This window comes from Phoenix dactylifera, chromosome 7 (assembly GCF_009389715.1).
Source record: "Phoenix dactylifera cultivar Barhee BC4 chromosome 7, palm_55x_up_171113_PBpolish2nd_filt_p, whole genome shotgun sequence".
Lineage (NCBI taxonomy): Eukaryota > Viridiplantae > Streptophyta > Magnoliopsida > Arecales > Arecaceae > Phoenix > Phoenix dactylifera.
The window spans coordinates 495,580-508,125 of record NC_052398.1 but is presented as its reverse complement, the minus strand read 5'-3'; the positions used below and the strand labels follow the sequence as shown (position 1 = coordinate 508,125).

The 12,546-nt window shown below is 36.5% G+C and overlaps 1 protein-coding gene across 1 annotated transcript; it reads left to right on the top strand.

The window, feature by feature from the left end:
* The first annotated feature begins 2,813 nt into the window (after positions 1-2,813).
* LOC103699000 (zinc finger CCCH domain-containing protein 40) lies at positions 2,814-8,658 on the top strand. The gene is made up of 4 exons (XM_039127814.1): positions 2,814-2,989; positions 4,466-4,735; positions 6,306-6,529; positions 7,633-8,658. The coding sequence occupies exons 1-4, from the start codon at positions 2,885-2,887 to the stop codon at positions 8,471-8,473; spliced, it is 1,440 nt and encodes a 479-aa protein (XP_038983742.1). The 5' UTR covers positions 2,814-2,884; the 3' UTR covers positions 8,474-8,658.
* The last annotated feature ends 3,888 nt before the right edge of the window (positions 8,659-12,546 follow it).

The following is a 12,546-nucleotide window of genomic DNA, read 5'->3' as shown; positions in this document are numbered from 1 at the left end:
AATGCTAACCATATGCCTTTTATTTTAATTTTTTATATAATTTTTGCGTATCTTGAGGACCAACCTGAACTGATCCAATCTTAATGAATCCACTATTTTTCGATTCAATATGATCCAAAAATTGAGAACTGATCAGGATTCAAAAGATCATCAATAAATTCTCGGCTGTTACTTCCTTGTAATAGTTGCGTGCTCAGGTAATCGATCCAAATTGAAATCCATTGCCCAGAATGATTGTCATTTGATATCGAATCCTTGTTGATTGAAAAGTTTGATTTGTCTTTGATGATCATTTTGTGCTTTAATCTTTTGTCTGCGTTAAAAATGTATATGGCCGTTTATAATTGTTTTCTCAAAAAAATGATCGAGATGGCATCTTTAGCTCTTGGAAACTTCAAGTAAGAAATTTTAAAATTATCAAATTAAATTAATAGATTTAATCTACTCCTATTAAAAAAATAATTGTATTTAAAAGAGGAGATCATATGAAAAATGTAGTGTGTCACTGGCCATTAGGGGTTTTGGATTTAATACCGATATTTTAGCAAGTGCATGTGAGTTATGTATTTAAAGAATATGTTGGATCTATCCGACTGCATTTTATTTATAGTATTTTATTTATTTTATAGATAAATAAAAAAATTGCACGATCTTGATAAATTATTTCTAAATAAATTAAAAAATTATATGTAAGAACCATAGCATTTTGGGACTTATTGGTAAATTTGATTTTAAGGGATGGCGTGTTGTGACATCCGATGTTTATGAAAAATTAAATATAGCTGCCAAGTTGAAACCTTTTTGACACATTTAAACCATTCTAGAACTTGGAAATACATCTAAACCTACCAGCAAAGAAACCAGCCAAACATGTTCAACAAGTAGGAACGCTCCAAGTTCTATCTCACACTATGACATCAATTCAACCGCCGGGAGAATAATCATCTACAATGTTCACACGGTGATCGCTAAGGACTCATTTGATTCGAGGGAATAGCAAAAAAAAAAGTGTGGTAAACAGGAAAATAAAGAAAGATCTCTTGTTTGGTTAAAGTTTTTAAAGAAGAGAGATAGAAAATAGCATTTTCATGGGAATAAAAATTTCATGTTTCATGGGAAAGAAAAACTCATGAAGAACATGGAAAAGCTACATTCCCTCGAGTTTGGAATTGGGATCCTTTATTTTTTCAAAACTACTATTAAACTATCAAAATCTATGAATAAATTCTTCTTCTTTATTAAGAGTATAACAAATATTTCACACAATTTTTTTTAAAAAATGGTTGTCCGACTAAACATAAGCCACTTGGAATGTACCACTTTTCCATGGTCAATCAAATATACCAAAATCATTTTTGCAAGCATTATATTTCTATGAATCAACTTTTCAGAAAACATATTTTGGTGAAAAAAAAATGGTTTTTCTCGTCCTGCGAATTAGTTTTTCTCTATCAGCTTTGAGATATCAGCCCTCATGTTTTCCAACTCTCTCCTGGTCCTTCATAAGCGTCAGGTGGTCCTTCATAAGCTTTGAATTTGATCTCAACAGAAATGGTTCTTTCAACATTAACAATATGCCATCTCAAATATTCATTCTTGTATTCCTCCACATCTTTATGAAATAACGTTGTCTTCCAAACGTATCTCATTGGGTAATCAGGTGAAACATAAGGATCACAGATGAATTGCTGAAAAGGAGAATCCGAATTTAAATACTAACTATGTCATTTGCTTAACCAACAAAGCAACTGAACTTATATCGAAATGCTAATACCAAGAAACTTCATGTAAATGTGTTACTAGGGATTCTGATAGATACAACAACAGTTCAAATTGAGGAGATCACAACAGGTTATCACTACAATCCATTCCACCCAATACAAACTAATGATATTTAATAGCGCTGACTGCGTGGACCTGCGTTGACTGTTTGATTGGGTGTCCACTCGAATTAACACCCTCCAAGTGGTGTTCAACCTGCCATGCATGGATGCCCAAATTCCTCTAATAGGATAGATAAAGTTCATCATTCCATCAACAGCATAGCAAAATGTATTCATATTCAAGCATATCTATTACGGCAGAGATAACACAATAAACAAATACATAAACAAAATGGAGAAATTGAGAGCTTGATATTTTTTTTTAGATTTTTTTACATGTATATCTTTCTAAAAAAATTTAAATTTGTATGAATATCCTCATAAAATTTATATTTATTTTTTATCCTCATAAAATACTATTTTTGCACAAATGGCCCTAGTATGGTGGTTTCTTTTTACACATCTACTCATTAAGGGTATTTTAGTCATTTTAATTTAAAATCGTTAATTTTTTATAGGTGTTAGAAGGCATGGGTACATATGCACCAAAAAAAAAAAGAGTAGAATAGTAAAATAGGTGTTTGACGATGGTATACATATAAATATCAATTTGGAAGGGTATTCATGCAAAATTTGATATTCAGAAGGGTATTCATTCAAAAACCTTCTTTTTTTTTTTTCTTGGAAAACTTGGTTTGCTTTGCATCATCCAAGCTGAACGTTATGTTAGGTTTGACAGTGTTTCAGGAGTAGGACTCAGGATAACCCATCTGAGATTCAATCCAAAACAAAATCTAAACTTTTGAGTAGGTAGAGATCATGCCCCAACACCCAAGCTCTACGAGCGTTAAGAAATGAGATGAACTGGCCTGCAAGCCCATTTTCTGTGGCCCGTTATGAACACCAAGCCCATATCGAATCATTGGGCCTGTTGGGCGGATCGAAGTTTCAATTCGCTGGCCCATAATAAGATATATTATTACCTAGGCCGGATTGCTAAGAAGATCTCTCTCTCTCTCTCTCTCTCTCTCTCTCTCCCCTCTTCGCTTGCGTCGTCGGGAATGGCGCATCGGCTGCTGAGAGACGCGCAGGCCGACGGATGGGAGCGCTCCGACTTTCCCATCATCTGCGAGTCCTGCCTCGGCGACAATCCTTACGTTCGAATGGTATGTCTTCTTTGATGCCGAAGCATCCCCTCTGCTCTTCTCTTCTCTTCTCTCTCGAACTCTCTTCCTTCGAAAGAGGATTCGAACGAGGTTTTAGTTTGGAATCCTAGCATTGGATACAAAAATACCGAGAAACCAAATCGTACTTTTCTTGTACTCTGCCTAATTTACTTATTCCATCTCTGATTTGGGGTTCTTGTAGGCAGGTAATAGAAATGGTTCTAATTAGGCAGAGAGGAGGCATGGGAGGATTAGGAAATCTGAGTCTCTCTCTCTTAAAAGAATAAAGATCAGATCTGTAAAAGTTTGTTCTATTGGATCTGTGATTGAGTTGTACTTTTTCGTGCCGTGTTTTCAGAAAGGCAAAGAAGGAACAAGCGGAAGCCCTAAAACTTTCCAGACAAAGGAGGAGGAGCCCTAAGATTATTTTCTCAATTTTTACGCCTATGTAGTTGTTTGTGCTTAGGTTTGGGTTTCTTTTGGACGCTCACATATGATTTCCATTCATTATTTTACTATCAAAAGCGAATGCTTTGTTTCTTGGACTATGAATTCCAGGTCCTGTAAAATCGAGCATAATTCATTTTTCTTAAATACAACTGATATCTCTTCAAGGTTTGTTTCATAGGATTGGTGATTGGGTCAGAAGCTCTTTCTCCCATGGTAGATGCCTGCAATGATCGACACGAGCTGAAACCCTAACCATACACGGAAATTGAAACTCTACTTCTTTTTTTTTTTAAATCTCCTAGCTTCTGTTAAGTTTGGTTCCCTTGTAGCTGTCAAGAATTTTCTCTCTCAGATAAGAGTAATATAGGACGAAGTTGGTTTTCTGAATCTGGAGTGGTGATTAGGGCTTTAGGTTATCGTCACATAGTTTTTTGAGTGGGAAAGTAGAGGTACTAGTGGAAACCCTAAATCGGTCATACAAATTAAAAGAATAACTTTTAACTTCTTTATTCACCAAAACTTTTATTTCCCCCTGCGTTTAGATTTTATTTTTAACTCTCAGAATTGATTTCCCTTACTTAGAATGACAAAGGAATGTATTGGTTAATTGGGTGTAGAATTCTGGTCAGAGTAAACTCAGTGTTTTGTCCTTTTATTCCATTTAAGGTTCAACCTCTCAAAAATTTGTTTTCATAGGATTACAATTCTTGACCAGGACTTGATCTTAATCTATGACTTATTTAAGTGCTCAGAACTGGTCTAGGTGTGAAGGAGAAAATCCTAATTGTATCTTTCTGCTTGTGCGGCTTAGAATGTGCATCTTTTGATCTATGAATGTGGTATTCTTGTTCTAGCTGCACAGGGTGAAACTCTTTCTATTGTTTGAAGCTCAAACTTGTGGATAATTGTTCTCACATGATTGGTGATGGGACGTCTCTTGTGCGATGATCTTTTGTTTCATATACTGAGTTATTCATTGCGGAAGTGGGTAATGACTTTTCCAGTTTCTATGCTTGGATTTAACAGACAAGGGCAGATTATGACAAGGAGTGCAAGATCTGCACACGACCATTTACAGTCTTCAGATGGAGGCCGGGTCGTGATGCAAGATACAAAAAGACGGAGATCTGCCAGACATGCTGTAAGCTGAAAAATGTGTGCCAGGTCTGCCTCTTGGATCTTGAGTATGGGTTGCCTGTTCAGGTTCGGGATACTGCCTTGGCTATCAATTCCAATGATGCTATCCCGAAGAGCGATGTGAATAGGGAGTACTTTGCAGAAGAGCATGACCGCAGGGTGTGTTGGTGAAAAGCCTTTAGCTATTTTTTTGCTAACTTTATTGTTAACTAGTATCTCATTCTTACACACCATTTTACTGCTACGGTGTTTTCTTTTTGTTTATTACTTCTTTTAATGTTCATCAACTTTTCAGATAAAAGGTGTAGATCACTATCAAGATTATACCAAAGCATGTATTTAGTGTTACATCGACGCTCTTTTGGTTTTTTTGACGTGCTGGACACTTGGGACACTTAAGACACTTCATGACACTCTTTGGCAATTCATACCCCAACTTATAATGCCGTCATCATTATGCATTTTTTTATACAATGAAAAATTTTAATTCTTACATAACAATTAGCTACAATTTTATCAAATTTTATGAACTTTAGAAGCATAGCTCTAGCTCATTATTTATTATATACATACGTCAACACGTATTTGCACATACTTACATAAATTATAGATGTGTCCCTATGTCCGATTTTTAGAAGATTTGAGTGTTGGATTCTTCTAGACAGTTGGATAGAATACCCATGTCACATGTCTAAGATTGGTATGTCTTGATTAGAATTTATTGTCTATCCTCTAGACTACCCTAGGATAGTGTTTATCTTATTTTGTGGTTACTCCTTTTCTTTTTGTCGCGCCATAGGTACTTAACGTAGCTTTTTTTTTTTTTTTGTGTGTGTGTGTGTGTGTTGGATCACTGCATCACAAAAGGATTTAGTAGGTATTAAGCATGATAGGTGTTGTCTTATTTGTGCACTTGTTTATCTTGGGATATGTAAATGAAACTTTAATTAGTCTGTTTGACTTTTCTTTTCTTGAATGAGATCTGTAGGTAGGATTAAATCAACTAAAATGAAGACTTTGGTCCTTAAAAAGGCACTTTATAAAAGGGTTAAGTATGTTACTGAATGTTAGATTTTTTTCCACTAATATCTTCCCTTCTAGATTTAGGGGTTCCTTTTCTAGATTCAAGAGTTCTATTCCGTATGAGAGAAGTTGGGCCATTTTTTCAGTTTATTCATGAGGTTAGTTTGTATTATATATAGTTTAATGATCTCCATGCCAAACAGCTCTCAGTGACCCCAAATTGGATAATTGCATGATGAAAGTGGTGTACAATCAATGAATGGCGCTCTATCTATTCCTTCAACCCTATGTTGACTGCTGTCAAGATGAAACATCACTATGCTCATTCATTTGCTCAATGCGCTACTACATACCCACCCACATCTGATAATTTTCCATGTGGATGGACATGATTTTTATGGTTGTAACTTGTAAGTGTACCATATCTGGGGCGTATACGTATGGCTACTGGATCTGACCTGAAAGCAGGAAAATATCCTGATTTGAATTTATAACTATTTTGATATCTATGACCATAACAAGGTAATAAATAAAAATTAACTGTAATTGGTACCACTTATCTGTTATATATACAATCTACTCTTATCTGGTATGCATATATGCTTCTTTTAGAGCGACAAGTCAGAGTGTCATCTCTCCTATTCCATTATTTGCAGCAAATGGACATCTGTTGACAAATTACCTGTATTAACTGTTTCTATTGCAGGCTAGAGCTGGCATAGATTATGAGTCTTCATATGGAAAGGCTCATCCAAATGACACCATTTTAAAGCTTCAAAGGACGACACCATATTACAAAAGAAATCGGGCACATGTCTGTAGCTTTTATGCACGCGGTGAATGCACACGTGGTGCCGAATGTCCATATCGGCATGAGATGCCTGTTACTGGGGAACTATCTCAGCAGAACATAAAAGATCGGTATTATGGGTATGTATGACTGCTGAGCATCAAAGGGATGTAAGTTTAATTAGCATGCAATAGAGAGAACAAAATATCAGAGGATCAATATGATGCACATAAACCTTCTGGCTTGTGCTAGTAGCTTGATCTTATTTGAATTCGCTCAATGGTTGCCTTGGAATCTGCTATAAGCTTCTGGCACAAGCCATTAAGGTTATTTTCCATGTTTTAATGTCTATTGAAAAGTTTATCTGTTGATTAATGGAGCCGTGGTGCTAACTCACATTCTAGGAACAGTGGATACTATTTAAGATGTTATATGAAACTTGAGCATTTGCTTCTAATCAATTTCTTGCATTAGAAGGTTTTTGCATACCTTCATCCCCCATCCCCTTACCATCCCTTGAATAATATGTTCAAGTGTTTAAGTTCCTCATCTTTGATTCAGGTCATATTCTATACTTGCTTATATGTTCCATGTGCACCATATTTCTTATTACGTGGATGCCTATGATACATCACAATAAACATTGCTATGAGCTTGAGTGCTGCGTGGGTGTCTCATGCTAGTTGAGCTTTTTGGGTCCTTCCACCCTGATATTTGTTTTCACTATGATGATAACAAAATGTTACATTTGGCCAGAATATTGGTTATTGACCAGATCATGCAAGCCCATCAGTTCTTAATATTCTGCAATCCATTTTTCAAGAGTACCAACTGAGCCCAATAAAAGAACTGATTTAAGAATACTGGGTCAATTAGAAATGCTGGTAATTTTGTACCCATTCGGTTCATGCTGAAAATTTGGTATCATGAGGGACGCAGTAAACTATAAGTATTGATGAAGCTTTAATGAGCTGGTCATTGCCTTATTGACGCTATTAGATTTTGGGTTTAAAGCAAATTTATTTTATGGATAGAGTTATAGTGGGCTTGAAGATATTGTTCTGGTGGCATTGACTCAACAAAGACCTAATATTAGCATCTGCATCTGGATTTCAGTCGTTCTGCAAGTGTTGTGCATCTCTTCATTCGGTCATTCTAAACTTACTTTGTAAATTTTTTCTTTATTGTCATTTTTTTCATTGAAGTGCTGTTCTCTCATAATAATGGCATCTCGTTTTTGTAGAGTGAATGACCCAGTCGCTCTGAAGCTTTTAAGCAAGGCAGGTGAAATGCCATCTCTGAGTCCTCCAGAAGATGAGAGCATAAAGACCCTGTATGTTGGGGGCCTTGATGCTCGAATCACCGAGCAGGATTTGAGGGATCACTTCTATGCCCATGGTGAGATTGAGTCAATCAGGATGGTGCTCCAACGAGCATGTGCCTTTGTGACATACACAACAAGAGAAGGAGCGGAAAAAGCAGCAGAGGAGCTTGTTAACAAGCTGGTCGTTAAAGGATTGCGTCTGAAGCTGATGTGGGGAAAGCCACAGGCATCCAAACCAGAGGGAGAGGTGCCAGAGGATGATGTCACAAAGCAAGGGCTCATGTCGCTTGGAGGGATGCTTCCAAGGGCTGTTATATCGCAGCAGCAAACTAACCAGCAGCCTCAACCGCCAGGCACACAGGACCAACAGCAGCCACCACTGCACTACTTCAACATTCCAGCACCGCCCCCAGTGGAGCGAACCTTCTACCCCTCGATGGATCCCCAGAGGATGGGTGCTCTGGTCCCGTCTCAGGAAGCGAGTGATAACAAAGGGGGATCAGAGAAGCAGCCACAGCAGCAGGGACTGCTGCGAGCTCCGAATAGCTCAGGGCAAGCGTACCCTGTCTTGCCGCCACATCTTCAGAGCCAGTACCCACAATATTATCCACCATATGGTTACATGGCCCCGCCACGGCCACCTTATCAACAGCAGTATCCTCCTTACCAGTCAATGATGGCTCCACCCCCACCTCCACCTGCACCACCTGCAATGCAGCAGTACCCTCCAGGTGCACCTGGGTCATCTTCTCAGGGCTGAGATCCTTTTTTGGCTGCGTTTCTTTTTTTCCCTTGAATTCATGTGCTCTTTGCTATCCATCGAATCAGGCTTTGTGCAATGTTGAATTATATATGGATCACAAAATCTAAGTTCTCTTTATGAGATCGTCATATTTGGCAGGATTATAATGAACAATGGTATGGGATGTTTATATTTGCTATCCAGAGATATTATTGCCAGTCAGTCTGGAGGAACCTTCCTCGTTAAACACCCGGGAGAGTAAAATTCTTGTTTGAAGTGCAGTGAGCTTGAAGAACGTACATCTGAACCACGGTGCATTTACACCCCAATTCCAAGGTGGGTGAGCCAAATACAGTGGATGTTCGGCGGTAAGATTTTCAGAGCTACCAGGTTTCTGATATGTTAAATTTCCTCGTCTGTTGAAGCTGGTACTTGAAGAGCCTCTCCAGTGTCCATAGATCATTCTTGAGAGCAGGATATCTTTGCCTGGCTATGATTCTATGTTGTTACTACTACAATGAAGGATACTGTTGATGATTCTATATTGCAGTTCTACTGCTAAGGCCTTCCCAAAATTCATGATTATAAATCCTCGTTTTTGTTCATATTGCACGCGTGGCTACCTTTGCTAAATAATGCCCAGCATCAACATATTCTACAGCCGAGATTAGCTGTGATAAAAATCATGAAGAAGAATAAGCTCAAGTACAGGTCTGAGCACCACTGTGAACGTGGCTCCTGTGAATTATTGCTAAATTTCTGGGCTTCCAACATATTCTGCAGGGCAACCAGGTCATCAATGAATTGGCTGATATTGCATTTGCTCTGGATCAGGCGACTGTATGGGAACTGACCTTGCATGTGCGCTATATTGGATGACTCCTTTTGTGCCTGCTTATACATGTAGCGGTCAAAAATGTACAATTTAAATAACATGTATAATTTTTACTAATTGGCTGTATAGGTTAAAGATCTTCAATTCATATTAGTTTTTAGCAAGTAAGTAGTTAGAAGGTAGTATATCATGAAATGAAGGTCCACCATATTGGTACTAAATCGATATGCAGTTTTGTACTGTATTGATTTTCGGTATATATTGCCGTTTTGCATCATATCTTCGAACATATTTGTAGTATTATATTGGTACCTATATATATATATATATATTATGTAAATAACATGATATAATATAAATATATATTATATATTATGTAAATAACATGATATAATATAAATATTAAAATCTAGTAAATTAAAATCTATCTATGTTTCAAGATGTGTGCATCATGATCTATAAAGTAGATTTTTAATTTATATCCTATATCATATATTTTACAATATTAGTGCAATTGATATCATTCTTTTTTGTACCAACTTAATGCATAAATTAGAGACCACTAAATATATAAAATTTAATTCGAGATATCTTTTATAGTATAAATCATGTTTAATGGTTTAAATTTTAAATTTAGATTGTTTATCATAGATTTTAAAACTATGAACTCCTGTTACAAGATTAATGTAAAGTATATATACTAAAGGTATGAATTATTTACCAGAACAACCCTCTTGATATCTCTTCCGTCATTCATTAGTCTGTACTTTAGACATGTTTACTAACTAGATATAATTATTTGGTCTTCGACACACATTTTTTTGAGTAGTTGAATGACAAATGTTTGTGAGAAGTTAACAAATTAACTTTTAATCATAATTAATTGATGTTAGATGAAATGCAATTTATAATTTAGTATCTCAATAAAGAAACGCTTTTCTTTTAGATTCTATTTGTACGCATACATTCAAAGAGACGGACTAGCTGAGAAATCATGGAGATGGTTCTTTTTCCTGGTCCCCCTTAAAAGATTAAAAAATTAATAACGCCTTATGCCAATGGCTATTAATAATAAATAATGGGCAATGATGATAAAATAACCAGTGGTATTGTTTAATTATGGCATTTTCTTGTATAAATAAATATTGTTACCTGAATACAATTAGGACTTTAAGCGAAAGATTTCAACCGGGCGAGACGGGCAATGAAAATGGTCGATAAGAGCACACACAAACTTACCACAACCACTTTGTTATACAATGTCAACTAAAATTTTCTATAAAAAGGAGAGAAGATCCACCCGCATACCTATAATTATCTAAAATCAGATTGTGGAAAAAGCATCATCCATCAATTATATTCAAAACTCAAATTCTGGTTGCTAACAGAGAGGTGCGGTCATTGGATTACAACCATTTTATTATATAACTATATTTGTTCCCATGTATGATGTTCTGACAACCATAAACTCGAGCCATAGTCATTGATCCATGCTTCTGACGTACTTACCTAATATCCTATTTGCACCTGACACGTAACAACCATGACAACCCGTTGTTATTGGATACGACCACGGACCACGCAATACCCTCCAAGCTACGACTCCCCCTGTGGTGCGACGTGACCTGCAAATTGCCATCCAAATTGCTCTGGAATCCACTTTAATGACCCAAACAAAAGCATGCAACAATGGTTGTGGAATCATTCGCCACTATATCTGCAACAAGCATATACGAGACTTCCGACTCTAGTTGATGATGCAACCTGAATTATATGAAATTAGACTAGAATATATCATAGACTGGACCTCTTAGTTTGAATGGAATGTGAGAGCATCTCCTGTCATTTAGAATTGTACGTTAAGATAGATGGTGAGCTTGCTTCCACTGGCAAGTGATGCTAATTCTTCTCCATATTATTGCTCTCTTGGTAACTTCTCCGTTGCTTCCAATTTCAATTTCAATGTCTACTCCAAGATGCTTTAAGTATATAAATCTATTATCTTCCTTGTTCTTTAATTGGCATATTCCGAATGCAGCATTCGTTGTCCCAATGGACAAGCTTCCATACTCTGACATTCTGCACAAGAACAAGGAAAGGAGGTGAAACAACGAAGAAGCTCGGAAAGCTCATAACGGATGATTGACAAAGAATATAGAAGTTGTTTACCGAAAAAAAAAAAAAGACTGTAGAAGTCTAGATTTCTACTTCGGGTTGACTTTCCGTTGACGCGGGCTTCCGTGCAAGACCATGGAAGGCTATTGACCCCAAAAATATAATTCGCCGGGAACATTGTGGAAATAAGGAGACACTGGTTACAGTGCGGCACAAGGGATTGATGGATATAGAAAACTTGGTGCTATTTTAATTAGTAGCTTCACTTAGGATTAGGGTTCATTCTTTTTAAAAAAAAAAAAAAAAAATAGGAGGTTGGAATGATGGGGTTTAGTATCTCCGGGTTAGTTTCCAACTGTTAATAAAAGTTACCACCGTTCTCTCTTAGGCGGTGGTTCCAAGTTGCACACCTTTGGATCATATTTCGTGTTTCATTTTTTTTCCTCTTTCTTTATAAAAATTGGAATACATGGGACAAAGTTCGACAGAGTTCAAGATGAGACTAAAATCAAATCAGGTAGAAAAGGAGAAACATGTGTCAACAAAAAAAAGAAAAAATACTTCAAGTTTGGATAAAATTTTTAAAGAAAAAAATAAAAAAATAGCTTTCATATAAGATTTTCAAATTTTATAAAAAAAATTATATAAAAAAATCAAATTCCTACCAACTAGAAATTAGAGATTTTTTTTAAAAATATTTTTAAGCTTTTAAACAAAAGATAAGATATTTTTTATTAAAATATAATATTTTTTTAGAAATTATATATCCCAGTATTAATTTTTTATAATCTATCTATATATATTTTTTTTCAGCGTTCAAGTTATATGGGCCTCGCTACGTAATTAAATTCTGAGTGGCCCATTATGGAGGCTAAGGGACCACCATCTTTTTGCTCGCATGTGAATTACACGTCAGCCACAACCCAGTTTAAAGTGTCCGTGACTTTTCCCATCCGGACGGCGGTAAAAACGTATACGTACGTTAGCTGTCCCATCTGAGCCAGATCCATCCAATTCAAAATCTCGGGAGCGCGCAACTTTTACCCGCCCGTGTAATCATGCGATCCATTAATTTCCTCCCCTCAGCCAGAATGAGTACGGAAAAGTTTTCGCACAGGACTAATTTTATGCGCCACCTCGG